The 24684-nt window shown below is 40.2% G+C and overlaps 1 protein-coding gene across 1 annotated transcript; it reads right to left on the reverse strand.

Annotated features, from left to right (window-relative positions):
* Nucleotides 1-9936: 9936 nt before the first annotated feature.
* LOC145497889 (uncharacterized) lies at nucleotides 9937-19587 on the reverse strand. The gene is made up of 3 exons (XM_081477761.1): nucleotides 19453-19587; nucleotides 15815-16767; nucleotides 9937-14732 (listed from the first exon to the last, which is right to left on the reverse strand). Exons 2-3 carry the CDS (start codon nucleotides 16704-16706, stop codon nucleotides 11911-11913), a joined length of 3714 nt encoding a protein of 1237 aa, XP_081333887.1. The 5' UTR covers nucleotides 16707-16767; nucleotides 19453-19587; the 3' UTR covers nucleotides 9937-11910.
* Between the last annotated feature and the right edge of the window lie 5097 nt (nucleotides 19588-24684).

A 24684-nucleotide genomic window follows, 5' to 3' on the forward strand; every position in this document is an offset into this window, starting at 1 on the left:
TTATTGGTCGGTTGGAAGGTCCGTATAGTGAAAAGCTGTAACCGAGGTCTTGAAAATCTATCCGAGACCGCAGGCCGAGGGCAGCATTTTCAAGCCCGAGGTCACAGTTTTTCACTATACGGACCGACCCTAGGCCGGCCAATAACATGTTTATTATTTATCCTGCGGTAAATTGGCTTACAAATGGTTTTGTTTACGAAACTTTGTCATTGAATCGACTTACGTGCCGTCTACTAACCATTCGTAAAAAATCTTTGCATCGAGCGAGTAACTCAGATACTGGACGAAGAAAGCTGTATGATTGAAAAACATTACTCTGGTTTAAAGTGCACCTAACCCCAAAAATTTTTTTCGCTAAAACGAATCCACTTGTTATTTAAAGCATTTGGGCAAAAAAATTTTTGAATTTGGTTGAATCCTCGATTTGCTATGCCCTTTCAAAGTCGCGCCTGAAGTGTTACACGACCGAGTTTCAGGGAGTCTGGGGCGGCGGTTGCTGATGACGTCTACCCAGGAACCAAACACAATGGCGTCTCAGTCAGCTCTCTGTATTTGCTCGAGAAAATGGAAACAAAACTAATCGTTCCAATATACTTTGGGACTAAAACATCCAAGTTTTGTTTCAGAATCATTTTTTTTTCGTCACTGGAGTCAGAGTTAGGTTTCGATTCGGAAGACACCGAAATAAACTTCGATCGAGCACGTTCGGCAACTGTGAACTCACTGCTCAGGGTTTTGAGAACAATTTGCAATATTTCAAGCGACGACGGGGAAGACTTCTTTGCGGACGAGCTGCTTGTATATTAGGAATGGAAAGCTAGATACGAAGGAGCAGGCAAGCGAAAAGCAGGAAAGAAAACTCAAGGACTGCTTTGGATGGTAATTTCGTCACCTAAACACAAGACTCCCACGCGTGTTTATAACCTGTTTACATTTGTCCGTAGCGAGAATGTATTTTGTCAAGGTATGGTGGTTCTATTAAATCCAGTTTGTGTTTTGCTTTCTGGAATGCTTCATGTTGATAAGAGCGACGTAAGTGTTGCAGTTTTCGAGACTTGATGATCTCCAAAACACTGGTTTCGATGATTGAAAATAATAGAATTGTTTGGACCTGTATTTTTGAAGCTACGGGAAGCAAGGCGGAAGGAAACATCTCATACAATTACCGATTTCACATTGCCACACGTTTTAAGTCGTAACTCCAAATAACCAGTGTAAATTTTTTTCAAAGTTTGCAGTGAAATTCGTCGGATAAGCGAAAAGGATGTGTTCCCTAAGCGGTCCGCAGATAATGTTACACGGTCATATTTTCGACACTGATGTATAGAATGTTTGTCGCACTACTGATCTCCAAACCTTCGAAAAACTCTGTGAGTGTAACAATTTTGTTATCATGTAATTCTAAAAGATTAATCTTCGACTTTAATCTAAATCGAAAGAGAAATAAGTGCTGGTTGGCGGCGTACAGTTGCGACCTATTTACACATCAGTATATTTGGTTGTAACGCCTCTTGATTGATCACACAACTTTGCCGGCTATGTTATAAATATTGCGGGACTGGAAGATATAGGTTGTCGGTAGTATTTCGACAAATTGCTGGTTGGCTTTGAGCAGAAAATTTTGAAAATAGCGTTTGAAAGTCTGCGGAACAAATTCCAGTGAGAGTTCTTCAATGGTTCTCACAGACTCAGTTCGCTTGTTTCGGTTCGACAAAATCAACCATCGTTATGTCTTTATTGTACCATTGACCGATCATCGCTAGTAAATTGTACAGTATATCTTTTTTTAGATCTGGGATATTGTTGTAACAGCCGATAGCACTTCTGATAGGCATTTCTGCACACTTTTCGAATGTGTATCGCACCATCCTGAAGGAAATGAGAGGACGTGAGATATTCGATCTTCCTGGGTAGACGTCACAACAGCCGCTGGACCCATTCTCCTCAAACTCGGTCGTTAAACAAAATGGCGGTGTTTTAGGGCTATTTTCGAGATTTCGTCGGGGCACAGAAAATCGAGGATTTAACCGAATCGAAAAATTTTTTCGCAGAAGTATTTCAAATAACATGTAGATTCGTTTTAGCGAAAAAAAAAAATTGGGGGTTAGGTGCACTTTAAATAAATGTAAAAATGTTAGTAAAAATTTTTTTTCAGCCTTCATCAGGGGAAAGTGACAAGGAAAGTGTCACTTTCCCCTGATGAAGGCTGAAGTTTTAGCCGAAACGTTGGGACTTTTACAGAAAACATTTTTACTAAAATTTTTACATTTGTTTAAACCAGAGTAACGTTTTTCAATCATGAATCAACCACCTGGTTACAGGACCATTTTTATAAAGAAAGCTGTATTGAAGAACAGATTTATTTCCAACTACTTTGTGTTAGTTGCATTTAGTTCACCACTTAAGTTTTCCTAAAGTGTTTTTCGGTGTGAAATTTTGTGCAAAGTTTGAAGTTGTACTACAAAAACAATCTCTGTCAGTCGTTGCGAATCACTCAGTGAAATCAGACTTTTCTACCGTAAATTGAATAGCAGAAAGCAAGGAAATTCGTCGTTTTGTTTTTGGATTTAATCATTTTTACCTGAGCAATTTGCAGTTATGTGAACGTGCCCATACATTCTCTGTAATAGCGTTCCCATATATGCTCTGTAATTAAACAAATAATTTATTCTAGCTTGAGTATAAGAGTTCTAGGTCTGAAATTTAGTAGACATCATGTCTGTATCATTGACCTTAAAATTGTTCATTTTGTTTTTTGATTGAATTTTTTACCTTTATTTTGCTGAGGACGAACCGCGGTTGGGTATATTGTTTTTCAAAACTCGGCCGTAGTTTTCTTGCAATTTCCTCAGCGCAAGAATGCTCTGTAAAGAATAATCGTTTGGAAATATATATATTTGACAAAACTACACCTGAACACTAAAGTGCATGGATTGATACTGATTACAGCATCAAATGCCGCATTACTGATTAAACCAGTGATCCTATACAACAAAATCCCTCTCGCTTAAGTTTGTAATTGTCTAGCGCAGTATCCTAATTGCTGACAAATCTTTTCTTCTTATCAGGAGATCAAAGTGTAATCATTTAGAAAAGAAAGTTATTCTATGCAGCCAGTCAGAAGCGGAATCGCTCCAGCCACCCAGTTTTATGAATTTTTAAACCTACCGACCATTCTCTAACTGGCTACACGGTCTGATGCTTGTACTTCATACTTCAAAGCGATATGAATGCAGTCTTCGCTCTGCTAGGGAAGGATATTTGGGACAAGGCTGATGTTTACCAAAATCAAACACGCACTTTCAGTCAAGTTTTTTCACGTGATTATGTTTCATTAAAATCTCAGTCCAAATTTGGTATGCTGAATAATTATAACTGCATAATCGAGAAAGAATGATACGGATGAATAAAGAAATATAATCAGCGACTACATAAAAATCAGGACTTGTATCTAGTGACGTAAAAAGAGAAAGCAAGTCAAAAGATCGTGGGTACTTACCATTTACATGGGAAAACCGGAAATTCCAGTTGGAAAATCAAATGGTTCGCCCCATACCGTTTGGGAAGCTTCAGAAAATATGGGCTGTGATTTGAGTTGATGCTATTTTTCTGCTCTTTTAAGTCTCTCTAACAGATGTGGATATACTTTATAGTGATTCCCTCTCTCGCAACGTCGAATTTAATTGTTTAATGTTTATGCCTGAAATTTCCAACCGGATGGTTTTTGTAAATGGTAAACACCCCGTGATTCGATTTATACTTAACAAATAAAGAAGCCTGGACTGTGCTCTGTACTGTTGTAAAGCACGCAGGAAGCGGTACAGCACGAAAGATGTGTAGGGGAAAACACGAGACGTAGTCGAGTGTTTTTCCCTACTTTTTGAGTGCTCTACTGCTTCCTAAGTGCTTTACAACAGAACAGAGCGCAGCCGAGACTTCCTTATTTGTTTTATGATAAAGAATCCGATAATTTCTCCACGCATTCGGCTGAATTTTCAAACCAATTTTTATCTTCCAAACGAGCAAAAGTGGCGTCAGCCATGCACTGTTCTCCGATGAACCACGCTAAAATAAGCCAATCACAATCCTTGTTAGAATTTTTCAAATAATTTGATTGGCTAACGAAGCGACAGCTGTCAATCACAAACTGGACTTCAGCTAAGCTTTCAGTTTCGAGTAGTTTGAGCGGCTTTCGAGAGAAGAACGATGCCTTCAAAGTTCGCTTTTAAGTTAATTTTTAAATACGGATCTAAACGCAGGTAAAGGTTTATAGTCCACAGGAATCGGGCGGTATTGTGGCCCATGAAAACGAGCACTTTTCCAGTGGAAATTACGAAACGCGGAGCTCAAAGCTTGCGGATGAAAATACGAAATGCCGAGTTGAATTTGAAAGGAGCTGCAATTATTTACGGCTTGTATCCGCATGCAGCAAGATTGCCCGAACTAGCGTAAAAGTTAGAAAAACTAAGCGGCTCCCACTGGTTCTATTCCGAGCACAGAAGAGAATATCAGAGCAAGCTTTGCACTGACCACTCGTCGGTTCACTTTGCTGAGATGACCGGAGAACGAGCGTTATTGCACTACATGTAAGTGTTGTTTAAGCAACTGAGCATTTTTACAAAAATAAAGCTTCTCATCATAAACAGAGACAGTTCAGTTGTTGTTTTCTGTCTTTGTTTTACTTCTGAAGTATAATTTCTGTCTTCGTAACAAATATAATGTCTTTATCGAAGCACAGTTTAGGTTGAGAATTTGTTTATTTCGTTATGTGTTTTGTCGGCGGGAATCTAGCAAAACTCGTTATTTTAGTACAGTTTTAACACTACTGTTGCTAACAATGGTCTCTGTGAGCCATATTTACTGCAGACAAATAGCTCGTTTCCACTGCGGTTGTCTGAGTCACAGGGGATGTTTATTTTGGGTCAAATTCGTCAAAATTCCGAAGCAAAAATTTGGAAGCCAACTTACCGTCATCGACCCGTACTCTGTTCTCTGATAAAGCACGCTGTTTCAGCCAATCAGAACGCGCGTTATATGGAAACTTTGTTATAATTACTAATAAGAATTTTATACTGAAGCAAAACGAAGCAATTGAGTTTAGTTCAGTATTGGAGTCGAAAGGTTCAATTATACTTTTAAGACTGACTTTCATCATATTTCTAACTCGGATATTGCGTAAGCAATCTACAGGGTTTTAGTGGTGGTGGAGATTATGCAAATGTCTGCACATGATGTCCTTGCATCATCTGTAAACGTTTTGGAGTAATTCCGCTGACCAGTAGATAAAGCTCCTGAAATCATTGCATTAGTCAATATTGCAGGCACGTGCATCGGTCTAGCTGCGATTGTTGTACTAAAAATGGAAACTTGTTTTTGTTTGCTCTCTGGTTGTAGTTCATTTAACATTTCTATTACAATTCTAATCTGAAATTAACAGTTAACTGATCTTAACTCTAAATAAGACCAAATGTTGGGTTTTGTAATACGCATTTTGAACGTTTTTGATGAAAGAGGTTAAGTTGCTGGAAGCTGCTATTGTAAATTTCCGCTCCGAAGTTTGAAGTTTAGTAAAGATTGACAAGAGGCAATCCTCTCTACATATCGATGGTACTACGACCGGAGGGTTGAGATCCTGAAATTAAATTTCGGAAATCAAAGCAAACAGTTTCGTTGAGGCCACCATAGCATTTGTTGAAAAAGTCTCTAACAGGGAACAACACGGTCTCGCGCGCCTCTAAAAGGCTCACGATTACGCCAGATCTGCCGCGAGAAAATCCTGCTCAGTCTCGAGGACAAACTCACATAAGTCGCATCGGAAGACAAATCCCGCATAGCGGGAGCGAGGAGAACTAGATAGAATCTCACGAACTTAGATGCAATCCGAGCATTAGAATTTGGCCCACGGGTTTGTTTGAGCTGATACACTTTGACACTTGAATAGGCTGATGAGCTATCATATCGCGAAGTTGCACAACAGCCCTCGCGAATAGCTTTATCTGTCTATTTGTAGTAGATTTAATCATCGCAACACGATCGCATGTGTACAGTTTGATTTTGAGGGCATTTGAATCAACAAAATGTCGATTCGCGCTACAATTGTACGGCGAATTTAACTGGAAAAAAGGACAAATAGGATTTCTCTGTTCCCTTTGTTCTAGCTACACTAAACGTCGGGTTCCCAGAAGTTTGCAGTTGAAGAGACTATATATCGCTTATTTGTTAGCTAATTCGCATAGTTGCATTGCTTGCCAATTTGAGATAAGGCTTAAGTACTTTGTATCTTTCCCCCTTGAATCGAAGCAAGGTTTCTTACATGTTACTATGGTTAGCACCCACGTTCCAATCTAGTGGACCTGAGTTAGATTCCAGGATTCGTCGGCTTTTTTCCGTTTGTTGTTTTTAAACTACTGGTCTTTTTCTTTTCTTGTTCCACCCTTGTTTGGTGAAGAACATCCGTCATTAGGGTATTGGGGTATAAGGCTATTAAGGTACACAGGTATTACGATATTTGGGTATTAGGCTATTAGCGTATTGGAATATTAGGGTGTTACAGTATTACGGTATTACGGCGTTACGGTATTACGCTAGGTTTAGGGTTAGGGTTAGGCTATTAAGCTATTAGGCTATTAGGGTATTAGTCTATTAGCGTATTAGCGTCTTAGGGGATTAGGATGCTTGGCTGTTAGAGTATTGAGGTGTTAGGGTCTTATGGTCTTAAAGTATTAGGGTATTAGGGTGTTAAGGTATTAGGGTATTAGGGTATTAGGGTATTGGGGTATTAGCGTATTAGGGTATTAGGGTAATAGGGTATTGGGGCATTGGGGTATTAGGGTATTAGGGTATTAGGGTATTGGGGTATTAGGGTCTGAGGTTATTAGGGTATTAAGGTAATAGGGTATTAGGGTATTAGGGTATTAGGGTATTAGGGTATTAGGGTGTTAAGGTATTAGGGTATTAGGGTATTGGGGTATTAGGGTATTAGGGTATTAGGGCATTAGGGTATTAGGGTGTTCGGGTATTGGGGTATTAGGGTATGAGGTTATTAGGGTATTAAGGTAATAGGGTATTAGGGTATTAGGGTATTAGGGTATTAGGGTATTAGGGTGTTAAGGTATTAGGGTATTAGGGTATTAGGGTATTGGGGTATTAGGGTATTAGGGTAATGGGGTATTGGGGTATTAGGGTATTAGGGTATTAGGGTATTGGGGTATTAGGGTATGAGGTTATTAGGATATTAAGGTAATAGGGTATTAGGGTATTAGGGTATTGGAGTTTTGGGGTATTAGGGTAGGTGGTTAGGATATTAGGGCGTTAGTACGCTTTAAAACTGCAGCCTGTTGAGACACTTTCCCACAGATATATATTAGCAATATGTTTTTTTACAATAACTATCTAATTTTTGTGCGCTGATTGGCTCATTTTTATCATCTCTGATAAAATACAGCCGGATAAAATTTTAAATTATGCAAGCTGTCAAAATGTCAACTTTTTAACCAGTGAGAATTTATGGACTTGTTTTAAGTAGCCAATCAAAAAGCGAGAAAAGCTTTTGACAATGTTCGCGTCATTTTGAATAACATCACTTATCTTTGTTTACGGCAAGTTTACGGCGTCTTCTCCCCTCATTTATTCCCGGCATTTGACCATTTTGGGGTCTTGTTATTGTAAAAAAAAAATCGACGTCAGTTCTTTATGCGTCTGTCCTCTTATTGATGATCGTCAACAGTAGCACCATGCATCTCTTGGGTATAGCTATTTGGAATGATAGTACTTTCACAAAGGAATTCAGGAGTGCCTTTTCTTTTCCTCATCGCCTGGTATTTGGAGTCATTTCTCTTCATGTCGTTTTTCAAAAACCATTTATCCGCGAGTGACAAGTCAGAGTTTATGGTATCCTGTACTATCAGAGGATCAGCAAAGAAAATTTGCGTGTCATCTCCATAATTTGACAGGTTGCTACGCTTAAAGTGGTATCGTTTATGCCAATTATACTTTTCTTTCCTTTTTCGACAGCCATTTTAGAACAACCTAAACACCCAGCAGGACCGAGAGCTCTCACTGATTAGCAGTGCGACTCGTTTACTGGACTGTGCTATGCATGAGATCAAAGAGTGAGGCAGATTGGTCGGAATAAATTAATCGAGGATAGTGAATAGGCTTATGTCTAATCATTTGCAAAAACCGGTCACATGGTACAAAATCTGCCACACTGATAGAAGGCGAGCTCCGCACTGCTGAAATTCAAAACAAAGAAAATTCAGGGATGACCGGCTCAGGTCGCTTTGGTTTAATTTGGAGGTCTGTACATTTTTTTTTTTGCCATCCAGGACGAATTTTGTAACATGTAGTCGGTTCACGCAAAGGGCGCATTGAAGTCCCTTTGTTCCTTTTCTACAGTTCAGCGCCATGTTGCTTTTAGGCGCACCAGAATATCACGTCACTGTACACACAAAAAGTGTGCATTTTTTCCTTCAGTAGACCATTGTCTTCGAAAGTGACTAAAAGATCATTATATTTTCCTCATAATGTTTGGCTTTTTTTTGTTTCACTTGATTTTGCGTATCTGGTGACTGTCGTGACTGACATCTTAAGATTCTTCCATAGCTCGATTTAAAGTGGTTCACAACTGTACGTAGCTCTTTGTTTCAATTGTGCTTTGATAGATCAGTGCTGCTACCCCGTATTACATGTACACGGCATTGAAACAATTGTATCAAACGAATTCTCAGGGCTTGAGATGACCGGTTGCCTGAGAAAACCGTATCCTCAGTCTTAACTTTTAGTGCTTCTCGCTCTGAGCCGCCGAAAACCCATTTTCTTATTTTCTTATTATATTTCGTGAACACTGTTTTGGGTAGAACGTGATTTTCACATAACAAACTGTGTTGATTTTTAAGCGGTCTTGCCAAATTCACCTGATTAATCATGTCTTTGTCTTCGTAGACTAGACAATAAGGCAGTGCTTAAACATTGGAAGGAATTTTACGTTTCATAACTGGTCAGGATCATATTTCAAACAACTTTGCATTTAGGAACTTTTAACCTTTGACTGTAACGTTAATGGCTAAAAAAAAAAAAAAAAAACGATATAGTAAGTCATAGAAGAGGAATTTGAAAAGTCCCTGAACAAAATGCAGTGACATGATGTTGAAAACTCGTCAGTGGGGTCTGATCTACAACGTGGAACTAAATTCAAATATGAGCCTATGAATTTTAGATCGAAAGGTTTCATATCGGAATGCGCAACGTCAATCGCTTTGACTGTCCACAATATTTGGTGACGGCAAAAAAAAATTACTATACCCAATAGAATAGAATATTTCGTGAAATAGTTAGATTACATCCTTAATCAGGGAAGCTTCACGGAAAGAGTTAGAGAGTTAAGGTACGACACTGATCTGTAGCTGTCAGCGGTCTAAGTGTACGCTTGTGTGACTCAAAAGTAGCTGTCTAATTCTTCAGTAATTGTTGTGTACCCTTACTTCATGGTGGCTGTCAGTGATCTTTGGATGTTCTTCAGCTGAAACAGCTTAATTCTGATATCAAGTGCACGCTTGTCTGACTCAAGAGCGGAGGTGTAATCGTCCAGTAGATGCTGTGTAACTCCTACTAAATTGAAACTTTCATGGTCTCTGCACATTCTTCTCCAAACACATTAATCCTAACATTTCCCGCACGCCTGTGTGACTCCAGAGCGGAGGTGTGATCACCCGGTGAATACTGTGTAACCCCTTCTGAACTGTCACCGGTCTTTGGGGGTTCTTCACCAAACAGTTTTATCTGATATCTAGTGCACGCTTTTTTGACGAAGGTGTAATCTTTCAAAATAAAAATGAGCGATAGAAATTTTACACAACGTTTCGATGTCGTCATGACATCATTATCAAGTGACAAGAAAATAACGGTTCATCAGTGTTATATATGCGGTGAGAGGTGTGATTGTTCATTAACATATTTGTTTAACCCTTTGAATACCAAACTTTTGCCAAAAAATACCGTTTTTAACCGTTTAGTCAGGTTTTTTAGCTGCCATGACGCTAAATAAGCCTAAGTTTTGCTAAAAAAAAGCGTTTTTTTACTAAAAGGAGAGATTTTTCGAGGATTAGGTACAAAATTGAGCAAAACTTCAATTACGGGCACGCGCATTAGCCAAAATTTGCCACTAACCGTTCTCAGTTTCGTTTGTTGGCCCTTTACTTTCTGTTTTTCTCTGCCCTTTTGCATTGTATGTTCTTTCTGGCTGCAGTGAAAAGTTGGATGTTAATTACGGGCGAAGCCTAGAAATGGACCTTGATCAATCATAGGCGTTGTGGACCATGTTACCACCGTTTTTGCACCAAAACTGATAACTTTGTTTTTCGATTTGCGACGTCGGAATGTCGTCGATATCTAAACCTGACCATTGTGCGGAAAGGGCTAGCCTAGCACTACTATCTGTTTATCAAGAATATCTGATGACATTTAAATTGATGACGTCACAAGCGGTACAAAGAGCACGACCATTAATTACGCATATATGCGTAGTTGGTATTCAAAGGGTTAAACAAATAGTTTCGCGCGGATGGAATCCGATGGCGTTTTCAGGCTAGGTTTCTTCTTTCTAATAAACAGCATTTCGTAAATCAAACAATCCAGTTTTCGGTTGCATTTCTTTAGGACGGAAAAATTATTGACAAGGTCGTCGATGTTATAAAGGCCGTGATCGTTCTTTAAATGCTTTCCGATTGCGGAGAACCTGTGTTCATCAATACGTTGGTGCAAATGCCGGCTGGTATACCCGACATACTCTGCATCGCACAGATCACATTGGTAATTGTACACTACGCATTGTTGATTAATTAGAGGTGGTTTTGGTTCACGCATCTTGAGATCTTCACGGATTTTGCGACTCTTGAATACTGGTTGAAGAGTGTGATCGATTTTCTTGCTCAGGTCAGATAGTTGTTTTTTCACTGCATCGGCCGACGTTTGATCTTTAAATGGCAATACCACTCGGTGAACAGTATCTTTGTTGACGGGTAGTTGAGGTGGCACGAGAGGATCTTTGGTCATCATTGAGGTGACAAAGTGAGAAATGATGGAGTTAATTGGGCTTTCAGGGTACTTGAGGTTCGTAAACATCAGCTCCAGGCGATCACATTCAGTCACGAAAGACTCCCATGTGGATGACAGGTGAAAAGCACGGTTTACCATGGTTTTAATGAGCGATTTCTTGTACCTTTTGTCCACATGGCTTTGGTGATGGAGTAGTAGGCCGGTATTTGTTGGCTTCCGGTAAACACTGGTTTTCAGTTTGTCAGAAGCTAGTTCCATTGTGAAATTTATGGATGGGTGACAGTTGTTAAGTGTTGTTAAAAAGGCTTCTGCTGCTGGCACATCCTTCATCATGGCAAGCGTGTCATCGACGTACCGCCTATAAACCTCTGGGAGCTTGTTGTCATGTTGTAATTTCTCTTCGATGGAGCAGAGAAATGCGTTTGCTATAAGGGGTCCCAAAGGTGAGCCCATTGCCACTCCGTCAGTCTGTTCATAAAGCTTGCCATCGAACTGGAACAATTGGTTCTTAGTTGCTACTTCTAGAAGTTGAATCAGGTCAGGCTGAGTGATGTTTAACTTGTGTGTTTCATTAAACCGGTTGTTTACGAACGCTTTTTCGGCGATCATTTCGATAGTTTCATTAAGTGGTACATTAGTAAACAAAGACGTGACATCATAGGATACCAAAATGTCGTTTTCGTCGACTTTTAGGTTTTGAATCTCTTCTGCATATATAACACCTCTCACCGCATATATAACACTGTTGAACCGTTATTTTCTTGTCACTTGATAATGATGTCATGACGACATCGAAACGTTGTGTAAAATTTCTATCGCTCATTTTTATTTTGAAATGTTTATCGAAATTTAATCTCATTCGAAGGTGTAATCTCCCAGTAAATTCTGTGTTATCTCTACTGAATGGAAGCTGTGAGCGGTCTCTGAATGTTCTTCACCAAACAATTTAATTCTGATATCAAGTGCACGCTTGTGCGACTCAAGAGCGGAGGTGTAATCTCCCAGAGAAAGCAGTGTAACTCCTATAGAATGGTAGCTGTCAGCAGTCTTTGAATGCTCTTCACCAAAAAGTTTTAATCTGAACTCAAGTGCACACTTTTTTGACTCAAGAGCGGAGATGTAATCCCGCAGGGAATGTTGAGTAACCCCTACTTCATGGTAACTTTCAGCGGTCTTTGAATCTACTTCACCAGACAGTTTAACTCTGATATCACGTGCGCGCTTGTGTGACTCAAGAGCGGAGGTGTAATCCCCCAGTAAATATTGGGTAACCCCTACTTCACGGTGGCTGTCAGCGGTTTTTGCATTTGCTTCACCAAACAATTTAATTCTGATATCAAGTGCACGCTTTTTTGACTCAAGAGCGGAGGTGTAGTCTCCCACTGAATGTTGCGTAGCCCCTATACCATGGTAGCTGTCAGCGGTTTCTGGATGATTTTCACCAAACAGCTTCAGTCTGATATGAACTGCTCGTTGGAACGACGTCATGGCTTCTGCGTAATTGCCTCTCCTGTATTGAATGTTACCAAGCTCTGAATAGTTCTGGGCTAGTGCCTCCTCTTGATGTTCTGAATTGTCACCTGTTTGTTCGTTTCTTTCAAGGCTTCGTTGCAGTGCTTGTTGGTAAATTCTAATCCTTCCCTCGGCAATTGTCATAGCGTCTTCGTCTCTACAAAGCGACTGCAGCAGAACGACGACATTGCGATGAAAATTGACTGACCAGCCTAATGTACTTGTGTGGAGTTCTGACTCACACTCGTGTAGTATGCCAAGAAGCAAGTTGCCAAAAAATTGTTTAGTGTCCGAGGTAGAAAAGTTTTTCACTGCTTCGCTCACGAGCAGGATAACTTGAAATTTAAGAGGCTGGTTTGCCAAAGCATTGCCTGTTTTTGGTGACATGAAGCAACGTTCGTCACCTGGCATTGTTGTTGACTGTAGCATAGGGATAACCAGTAAACTCGCGTCTCCGAAATCTCTACATTCCTTTAGTGCTTTCATATAAAAACTGAATGAGCTCATTGAGTCATTTTTGCATTGGTAATAGATGGCAAAAATTTGAGAAATAATCAGCCTCAAAACTGTGTGCTCCGGACTTGTGTTCATGGAGGTAAGCGCTTCTTCCAAAACTTTCACTCCATCCTCTATCTTCCCGATAACAAGCTGATAGAGTCCATAGTAGGACAAGTGTTTTACTTTTTCTTCTTCGCCGTCGGAGTAAGTAGATACTTGAAGTTCCTTGGATTCAGAAAGCAGCTTCTTTGTGTTTCCACTTTCTGCCCAGGTCACGTAGGTAAACGCCTTGGAAGTGAGTAGGCGACTGTAGAAAACCGTTCTTCCAGACTGACTAGCCGCCATTATTGCTGAATCGAAAATTGTCTCAAATTTAGATCCATCACTCCAAAAGAGTGAGTCAAGAAACAGCTCTGCTTTCGTCAAAACATCAAAAACTCTGTCGGCTGTCTTGGAATCAAAACAACCGTCAGTTAAACTTTGCACAATGTTTGTTTCGTCTTCATAGAACTGAATGAATGCTGACATGGAACGCCCAGTAAGGAAATTTTCATTGAGTTTCTCGAATAAGCCAATGTAAAATGTATAGAAGCGAGATTTTGAGATGAGCACTGTTTCTCTCATGTCATTTTCTCCCTTTTCCATTGCAAACGATTGAATTAGTTTATGCATAGAGAATTTACTCAAATTTGAACAACAGTCGATAAGAGATTTTCTCTGAAGTCTTCGCAACACCTTCTCTGCTTCGGTTGCTCTTGTAATCCCCAAAACAGCTGCGGCAACCGTTACATCAAAATTTGCCAGAAGGATGCACAAGGATACTAGTGCCTCTTGATCGTGTGTAGAGAGTCTCTGGAAAGACGACTCGAAGAGACATTCTAATCTCAAATTGCTTGGATAATCTGGGTTGTCCAACATTTCTACAATATTTTCTGTACGCTCTATGAATTCATCAATGTATTGACTTGATCGAGCAAATTCTTCAGAAATGGAAGAACACAATAATTTAATGGCTAAGGGAACCTGCCCACAGATTCGCGAAACTTTTGTCAAATCAGAAGAGCTCGCTTCTGGGAACAATTCTCGAGCTAGGGCTTGACATGACAACTTGTCTAGCTCTCTTATTCTGATAGACACGTGTCCTTGAAAATGTAAATTCAAAAACGACAGAGACTCTCTTGTTGTTAAAAGGAAGTTGACCTTGTCACTGCGATTGAGGATTTCTCCAATCAATTGGATAACCTCCTCTTTTACGTTTGGCACACCACATTCAAACAGTTCATCAGCATTATCCAGGATTATAACACAGCAATGAAATAGTTTGCCAAAAATTAAGCAAAGCTCATCATCAGTTGATAAATCATGAAACTTGTCATTTTCAAGTGTCCCAGCCTGTCGGAACAGACTAAGAAATTTTGACGTTAAATCGCTTTTTGACTTGAGCCCACGTAATGAGAGAAAGTACACGGGCAGCTCCCGTGCTTGAAGACGATGCCCCACTTCGATCGCAACAGACGTTTTTCCGAATCCTGGTGAACCCCAGACGGAGACGAGTCGGGTTGCCTCGGAAGTCATGTGACCAACAATCTTGTCACATTCTGCCTGGCGGCCTGTGAAGTGGGGAACCTTTGGAGGAAGATTTGATCTTGGTAGAAATGTCTTAGATCCTACCAGAAGAGTAAAGAATAAAAAAATTACAGGTTAAGAAAACTCTTCTGTTGAAATATGACATAAAAGAACTAATATTATTTAACATTTTTGCCCGTCTAGACCGTTTAGCTGTATTTGGTTGGCTTAAATGTGGTTTTCAATTCTAATTTTAATAAACAACAAACTTCCCCCCCCCGGGGGGGGGGGCTACTCTACAGAGTTTTATACGGAACGGCTCCACCCTACGGTCCAACCCCTTACACTTTCGTATGCCATTTTGAAAGAAACGTCACCCTTTTCACATACCTCCTTAAGAACGCTCCATCCCCTTTCTAGACCCTTGGATTGAAATGAAGTAAATGATCAATATTTCCAGAGAACAATATGCATAACCAGAAGAGATGTTAACCAGAAAACAAGTATTTTTCATTCAGTTCATGTTCTCGTTGGGCTTAAATGGTAGAGTTCCCTACCATTTCATATACCTCAACTTGTGACATCCCTACTCTTTTATATACTTGAAGCCTGAAAAAGGTACCTCTTTTGGGCAAAGCCTCCCCGTATAGGCCATTATCGGAAGTACCCCGAGGAACAAAATAAGTCGTACACAGAAGGCGAGCACATTTGACGTTAGTTTCACTGCCTGAAAGCGATATATTGTTTCTTACATATTTATAATAGCGTAAAACGGACGTCTGTTTCTTTGGAATCGTTTTATTAATAACGCATGCAATTAAGGTACGGATTGTGTGAGCATTTTAGTCATTTTAGGAGCATTTTTCACTTGAGTGTCAAAAGTAACTGCTTTGTCTATGCATTTGAAGATCGGTTTTCACTCGGGTTTCGAAAATAATTTGGATTTGCTTTAGTTTTGCATTAGCGCGTTGCATGATTGACTTGATAGCCAATTGCTACTTTGTCATCCAATCAGACTTAGACCAAAACTTATCATGAATCTTTCGCACACATTTTCCTTTGACGTGCTTTCAATCGTTATCAGCTACTTGTATTGTGACAACTTCGGCTTTGGACACTCAGTTGAAAACTGCTCTGTTACATAAAATTGTTGGCCAATACACTAATCGCTTTCGGTATTTACCAGATCGCTCAGTCTTGAGTAGCTCGTCAAACTTCTGATTAATCTCGGCAATTTTCTCATTCATCATTTCTTGGTTTGCGACAGTTGTCTTTTCGATTGCCTTCCTCAGTTCTGAAGTGTCTTCTTTCAACTCCTGTAATGTCAACTGGTTCTTTAGGAGTTTTGCGTCTTCTTTTCGTTCCTGTTTCGATTGAGCTACATCTGACTTTATTCCCATTAGCACGTCCCTTATATCGTCCTTAAGAAATGCGCTTGCTGCCTGAAGCTCCTTTTTGATGTCGTCTTCTAGCTTACAAATTCTTGGTGTAGGAAAGTCCGATTCAGTCAAACCTCCAACGGCATCAATAGGGTCAGTCTTGGCGCCAAGAGCATCGATGGCGTCTTTGGTGTATTGAATGTATTGATCAAACGTCTTTTTGTCAATCTCAGAGCTGAATGAATGACAAAAGGCATTTCTTAGAAGTCGCAGTTGATCAATCGCCAGTGCAAAAGTTTCAGCGTTATTTCCGCCAGGGCTGACTACAGAAGAATGAAACCTTCCATGCGGCGGTTTACGGTACTTCAAGTACAAATCACTGAGTGTCCTGTGATGACCTGCTGTGTCTGGTAAAGCGAAGGACTCCGCGTGGATAGTGGCTTGGAACAAGGCGCTACAATCCCATTCTTCGTAAGAGAGGTGTGTGGGTACTTTGGTTTTACCGCCCTCTGTAGCAAGGAACATGTTTCGCACACCAATGGAGTCATCCCACAGCTGGTAACCAGGGAGATGTGCGAAGGTATTGTCCCACATGTGTTTAAAAGTTTGGCGTAACACCTTGGGGAACTCATTCAGCACAACAAAAGCAAACTTGAAATAGTTCAACTGTTCGTTCGTAAATGGCTGTAGAGCCATTACTTATAGCGATAAACCAAACCCGGTGAAAAGTATTTATTTCGGCAGGACGATACTGTCCCTGTTAAAAGAGGAACAGCGAACAGTTATTTACAGATTAACTGGCATAATTGGAGGCGATTGAATCTTTCCATGGGAATTGTATTTCCTCTTTCATTCGCCACTTTAACTGAGAATGGAGTGAAATCTGGGTCGAGTCTTCCAGTCTCATGTCGCAGTCACTTGTGGGACCGTTACTCTGACAATATGGCTTCTCGTCTTTTGTTTCTCATCAATACCGGTGCCACAAGCGACTGCCAGATTAGTCTCGACTCAGATTTCTTCTCGATATTTAAGTGCGATTGTGGCAAATTGATCAGTGATTTTAATACAAAACTGGTAACATAGTGGAAATACAAACTAGTGGCTATTGGTTCAGGATAAGAGATGTGAGATCCCTGCTTTGCTTGTTGAACTCTCTGAGATGGGCACAGTCAGGAGGGTCTAGATGGGGTGTAACTGATAACTGAGAGGTGATCAAAAATTTAAGTCACAGTTGAAATTTCAAGCGTTTTTAATTAAAGCTGAGATCCGTGATCTGTAACATTTACTGATCGCTGAGATCACAACATCTCCATTCAGTCCTTCAGTCAGGAACAGCACCAACTCTAATTCTTTGACAGCGAGGTTGCCCAAGGGCCAGTGGGCAAGTTCGTTTGGATATTTGACTCACATTATGTGCGCATGAGCAGGAAGACTGTGCGCTGAATATTGAAGTTCCACAGCATTACCACGTGCAAGATGTCGACAGGTTTCATGTCAATTGACAGTGCTTACTTCATACATAGCTGAGTTGAGTCTATTTAACGTAGACTTGTTTTTCGTTAGAGAGCCTAAATGTGCCCCATCACCCCCCCCCCCCGGCGTTTTCTCTAAAAGTATTTTTGACTTAAAGACGGTGCCTACTAAATACAAAGGTGTTTGCGCCAGGTTAGGACCACGCGGAAAAAGTAGATCTTTGCGAGGGCTATTGGAATCCACGAAGAAAAATGGGGCTAGCCACGCGTTTTTTCGAGATAATTAGCCTTGAATCTCAACAAAAATGCTGACGTCAGCATTTTTCTGAAAACAGAAGGAGAGGATATTTCTTCACAGCTTCTTTAGAATTCGCCTTTACTTACAGAAAGGCAAACAAATTTATAAAGATCTGAAAACTACATGGTAAATGGTAACACAAAAACCATTTTTGGTATGTTTTTAATAACAAAATCGTTGCAACAGCACTTTTAGCGTCTCTGACAGCCTTTTCACCTAAAATACAGTCTAAATATCTTTTGCTCGCAACCAGAAACTAATCACGTGTTGATTAGGCTTGCAACTTCCATTTCCTAACATAAAATGTAGGGTAACCATGCGTTTTTTAAAGTTATTGATCCTTTTTGAAACTTTTTACGGTGCCCGTTACATTTTTTCCTGTCACCTCACCAGTAAGTAAAACATTTGCGTATCTCGCACTTGTTTTGCGCGCGCACTAAGCCATCTGCAGGCACATGTTTACAGTTGGATTTCAGTATAATTTTCAACATATAACAACTAGTTTTGCAGCTGGAAGACGTTATCAGTTAGTGGTTAGCGATATGCTGCTGTTCTTGTGTTCCTGGTTTAAGTACAGGTTCATTAAACTTGATTTGGTCCCCAGTAGGAGAATTTTGCTTTCAATTTAGTCGTGTATTTGGTAGCGTAGTTGATTGCGTCATGTCAACCCAGCGCGCGCGTGGCGCTTAAACCATGCCTTGCATGATACGCAGAACGTGTGCGCACTAACAAAAGTAGGCACCGTCCTTAATAGGCCCTTAGTTACACAGTGGGACTTTCAAAAGAAAGGAACTCGTACCAGTCCAGCCCGACTTTCCTTTGTTTTGAAAGTCCCACTGTTTAACTTGCGTCCCAGCCTAATTAATTCCGTACCATGTGACCGGATCGTGCAAAGGGCCTATTGACGGGTAAAGCATCCAAATCCGTGTTCAACGACGTCACAGAAAGTCAAAATTACGTGACATATTTCAAAGTGTCCGCCACCTTAAAATTCAAAAATTTTGAAAGTAGTCAAAACAACTTTAAAATGGATTCAGTCGTGACAAGATTTTTCAAGTGCACACTTCCAAAACCCGTGAATGACGTAGTCCGTCATACACATTTTACGGCGAAATAGACAAAGCTCTGTCTATTAGCCAAACACGATCACAATACATTATTGCAAAATGGCATTTTCAATACAAGGAACTGTCATAATTTATGCATAACAAAGACGTCTAAAAACGTCGATTTTCTTTTGAGGTAATTGCAATTAATTAAGTCACAATAAAAAGCAGCAAAACGTAACGCTACTGCAGAGGATATTATATCTTAATGTAGCAAATTGTCTTTGCTTAGTGTAGCAACAGGGTCATCCAAGGAAACTCAGTTGTGATAAAAAGTTAGTTCTAATGTTCGATTGTATTCTAAGAGCGGGAAATATAGCGTGCAAGTTCCATTGTTCTGCTATAATCGAGCGCAGTAAAATTGAATGACTGCGATTAATCTGTAGTAAAATTGATAGCTCAGTTATCGAACCTTTCATATTGTCTGATCGAATTGAACCTTTGGGAAAGAGAGAAAATACATTCCAGTAGGTTTAAGACACTGAATTAAGGGAGCGAAAACTACAGTCTACGCCGGTTCCACTTCGAATACTTTGTAAACAATAAGTTATAACACTTTCACTTACCTTCAGCGTTCTGAATATTCCTTTAAAGAAACAAGAACTCTTAACTGTGCTCAATTTTTGACAGGTTAAGTGAACAATTTCCCCAACATTAAAAAACGTCTTTTGAATTATTTCTAAACAACTTTGTTGTCAGTCTTTTTGGGAATTTATTCCCGTGGCATGATAAAACCCTGACCCACGCAAGAATAAAATCATAAAGGTCCAAAAGTCATTCATGTGGTTGATGGTCTTTTGTTCGCCATCAAATCGAAAGTGGGCCTTTCCCTTCTCTATAGACAAGTCTGACATGTTGCTATGTGACGTAAATGGAAACAGTTTCTAATGAAGTGCTTCATACCACAATTCAGTCAAGGATCACTGATCCGCACCAGAAGGGGAATAAATAACAAAGAGATTAAATTTGATCAAAATATCCACCTTTTTTTTGATAGCTCAATGAAAGATTGTCTGCTTTGTTATCTCATTGGCCACTCTAACGGCGCGCTCATCTATAGTTTCATCCATAGCTAGAGCTCCTAATTTATTTTTCACAAATGATAAATGGCGAGAAAAAGCGAACATCCTCTGAGGACTGGTCTGTGTGTAGCCGCCCACTCCTCTGAAGAAAAATAGCGGGCGACTAATTGTACACAGGGACCTGAGGACGAGAGTGCATTTGATCAGTACCAACGGGAAGTAGGGCAGATTTGGTCGAAAATTTCAGAGCGGAAAAACATACAGCGCAGCTTTCTGCGCATCCCTAGTCCTACTTGCAGGCTCAGGTGATGAGGCGAGCTGCAATGGGAGCCGCAATGGTGGAAAGAATGGCGGATTCTGATAAGGTACGCGAGAATGTCGTTCGATTGATTGTTTTATACTTGGGCAAGCATGAATTTTTTTCGGCATTTCGCTGTCAAGAGAAGAAGGCTCTCCCTGCGTGTGGAGAGGCTCTCTTGCTTATATATTCAGTGGTGTGCTTATATGGGTGCAATACGTAAAGAGTATTTCAACGGAAAATGTGTCTTTCTTGTATACCGCGGGGAAGGGTTCAGAAACCTTCTTTAGATTAATTTTATCCGAAAAAAATCGATTCCCCACGGAAGCAATACACCAGCTGTCCATTAGTGAGGTTAAAATGTTGCTGCTTTCTGGGAAAATTGGGAAAGCATATAAAGTTCTTAACTTTTTTGTCTATACGATCGACGAAATTCCCGACATTTTTTCAAACTCGGAGGCTGGTGCGAAGCCAAAACTCGCGCATGCTTATTACGTTTTTCGCTCTGAGGTCGAAAATAGGTTTCTACTTTCAGTTTCAAATCAGCGGTACGAAGAGTGAGAGGGATGAGAGACTGGAGCCCAGAATGGTCAGTATTTTGTACCAGAATAGGAAATGTTATTTCAGTCACTTTCCTTAATCGTTATTAAGCTTGGTAATGCACCATTCCAGATACTCACAGTTTCCCACTCAATCTCGTCCCCAGGATCTTTCAACCGAATGCATGAACACCAGAAGCGGCTAATTTCGTTTCAGCATAAGTTTACTGACTTGGCGAATGCAGTGAAGTAACCCTGAAGGTTTCCCTCGTGGTCCTTTCACCGTGGGAATCTGCCGTATAAAAATGTTCTTTTCTCATTACAAGTTACGTTTGACAGACAGGGCTGGCAACACATGTAAATATCGGGCCTTCAGTCAACTTTAATACGTTACGAGAGAACAAAACTAAGCTTTTAAGACTAAACTGAATTTTATAACTCATCACTGGTTTATTTTGTCTACAATAAATCATTCGCTATGTAGTTCACTCTAACGAACCCAAATACATATCAAACATTTTTGAAGGGGTATGGCAGTGGAGTGCTTGTTACCAAAATATATTTTTATTTTGTTTTGTCATATTAGTGAACATTGATGGCGGTCGCTGATTGCTTCATTCTCTTACAGGTTCAGGCAATTACTTTTATAATGGGTAGCGCCATATTCCTCAGAAACCAGAATTATTGACACAATGCTGACATCCTTAACAGTTTATTGGAGACAACGATGATGGCACGATCGAAGACCACCTTAAAGTGTTGAAAATTTAAGGTGGCTTTGAACCCTATGTCCAGAAACTTTTTTGGCTAAAAGTTGCGTCTTATCCTGCTTATCAACATTTAATAATGTAAAAAAAAAATTACCACGTCGTTTTTGAATTATAAGTCCTTAAAGCTATAATAAAGGCTTTTTTAGCAGGTCATACTGTTGCTATGGTAACCTATTTTGTCACGATAATTATAACAACTTGTTCACCAATGATTGGGGAGGTTTTGGTACTGTCATTGTAGCATCAACTAATAAATGATGGATACAGTGACCCATCAAAATCTAAGTTTTGGAAAGTGCTCGAAATTGTTTTGAGCCGAAGTGACCGTCCTCACTTGGTTCATCTCGAACCACAATGTAGTCAGTATCACATTTCGGAGAGGATCCTTTCCCTCCAGGCCCGTAAATACATAGGTGCAGTTGAGGTTCAGCCTATAGGTTCTCGGGTATGAAGGGCTCTGAAATATCATGGAGAGGTGAAACAATCAAGTTTGGAACAGCAGCAGAAATTCAGTTTAAGAACTGCTTACTTGTACGTAAGCGTTCCGCATCGTACATGTTTAAAGAGCCTTAGTTTACGTATCTTTTTGCTCGATTGCTGTAATGATGCTAATTTTAAAAGTTTGCCGGCGCCAGTTTCAGTCTATTGTAAGTTCCTTTCTATGGCCCTCCGCAATTTGTTGTACAGACATATCAGCGGCTCGGTAAACGTTTGAATTTACGGTTCTGTCCACAAGAACCGATACAAGAGACCCAACAATGTTCAACAGCTAAGCAAAGGTTTGTAAAGAAATGAGTACAATGGTTATTCCCTCTGTGTACCGGTACATCAGGACACAACCGAGGTAACGAACAAGGTTTAATTGTTCGTACGTGGAGATTACAGTTTCTCGGTGTAATTCGTTGCAAATACAAGGGTTCTCCAGTTAAATATCGCTCTGAAAGGTAATCCTAAGTCTACGAAACCAAATAGTGACTTAACTTGATCCACGACGTATTTTCGAACAATTCAACTGGAAAGTAAGAACTGGCTTTCAAAAGATTCAACATGGCCGGTTCCATTTCGCGCCAAGCTTACGCAAGGTCCCAAGGATTTGTGGGAGCGCTCAAAGTTAACTAAGGTAGCCCTTGAAAAATATAACAACACTCTCTGAAGAACAGCTATGCAAACGAACAATGCAAAACAACCAAATCTGCTTCGCATTTCACTGAGATTTGTTTGCTAACCAAGCTGTATGACACGCTCGCCCGTTTATAAACAATAGCTTTCTGGGTCAATATCTTCTCAGTATGTGCCAGGGTGCAGGAGCCATAATCGGGGACGGAGACCGTAAGTCTCAGGATTCGCGCGCACCTATGATATGGGACAATTTTTCTATTTTTAGAACAAATTGCGCTATCCTGACGTCATATATCCGCGCGGATTCACGCACATGTCAGGCTCTCTCGCGTGGATGTTGTCACGTTGCGTGATCAAATGGTGAGAGTTGAGAGATTCTCTTGCGTATTTTTCACAGCGATGGCAGGGAATAAGGCAGGGAATACGAACCAGGGCGCTTATATGTAGTTTTATGCTCTGAGCTAACGGAAAAGGTGGGTTTTCAGGGTCGAAAACAAGACTTCAATCTCGCGCTGGGAATGAATAATAAGATCTGCTCACGCTAGTTGTAAGCTTACGCGTATGCTTAAGAGTATAGCAAGAAAACTCTCTACTCTGGTATCGAGTTAATCTGTGAGTTTCTCAGACAATGTTTAATCATAATCAAAACCTGTTTTGATGGTTTCGTATTGTCTCTGCTTGTTTGGTGAGTTTGCAAAAGTTTTTGAAAGGAAAGTCTGACGCGTACAATTAGCTCATTTGCATAGTGCATGCAGCTCGTGCACTTTCAAGTCCGAGTCGGTGTTTTCAATTGTCAACAAATCTTGACAAAGATTTCTTTCGTTATCTTTTGTGCTGAGATGCTGCAACAAATTTCAAGAATGCAAAAAAGGCTACTAACATCATGTGTGTTTCTTCAACATAAGCATAGTGAAGTTTTACACTGCGAAAATGAAAATAGACAAGGAGTTTTGATAACTCGATCATCAAAGTCGAAATCGTTATTCCAAGTTGATTAAAGAAAGCGTCATCGTAACTTTGCTGATTGTTTCTGCTTTATTCACATATTTTCAGCTTAGCTTTTAATATGTTCTCAAACATTTATCAATCTTAAACATATTTAAAAACTATAGAGCTATTGTTTGAGTTCGATGTACGCTTTCACACGAAAGTTGCGGCGGAAGTACAATTTGTCATGTTTACTGACTGTACAAAACACGCATCGGCGGGCGCTCTCATTCATCGCAACAGAGAATCTACTGGATTTTTACACGAATAAAACTGAGCAGTATCTACGGACGTAAAGTTATTAAGCCTTGATGAAACATCAAGCGCTGCTTACAATTCAAGCGAAACTCAAACTAGCAATTATTTTGTTTTACTTTTCGGTCGCGATAGACTGACAAATTCCTCGCAAGCGTGTGGCAAGAGGAGCTAGGAAACTACGAAGTCCTGAAGTTCTGCTATATCTAAATATATCCAGCTAGTTTTTTGCTGTGTAATGGAAAAGCTGTTAATCTTCAACATATGTGAAATTTAAAGTGGAGTAATGTACAGCTCATGTAAAAGAAGCATCAGTCGGAACACAACTTGGTCAGCGATATATATAAGCTTACAGCGGAACATACCTAAATTCGACACTGTCTCACTTCACTCAAACTGGGGCAGCTTACGACGAAAATACTTAAGCAAAATATTCCAACAGACGTAAACGCGTTGAGTTGTGGGGCAAAAACATGAAACATTTCGGGAATTTCGGACGCCATTTCCCCCGCGCGACATCCGCAAAAATCCTCGCAGCATATACGCGCGTGTGCCGCAGGTGATGGCGCAATTTGTTCTAAAAATAGAATTATTGTCCCATATCATGGGGACAACCCCAATACTTGAAATGGCGCGCGCTTACGGTCTCCGTCCCCGATTATGGCTCCTGCCAGGGTGTTATTATCTTTGTTTGATAGTTTCAAACATAATTTCGACGCGCTGTCCGTGGTGGTTTAGTATGTCCACGACTCATCCAATCTCGAAGTAGCTGCGTTATGGTATATTGAATAATTTTTGTTATGTACGA

The sequence above is a fragment of the Orbicella franksi genome, chromosome 9, assembly GCF_964199315.1.
Source record: "Orbicella franksi chromosome 9, jaOrbFran1.1, whole genome shotgun sequence".
Classification (NCBI taxonomy): Eukaryota; Metazoa; Cnidaria; class Anthozoa; order Scleractinia; family Merulinidae; genus Orbicella; species Orbicella franksi.

Coding starts and splice junctions, on each gene's coding strand:
- LOC145497889 (XM_081477761.1), bottom strand. CDS start 16,706: ATGGCTCTACAGCCATTTACGAACGAACAGTTGAACTATTTCAAGTTT. Junction 14,733..15,814: donor ACTCAAGACTGAGCGATCTG/GTAAATACCGAA, acceptor CTCTTCTGGTAG/GATCTAAGACATTTCTACCA.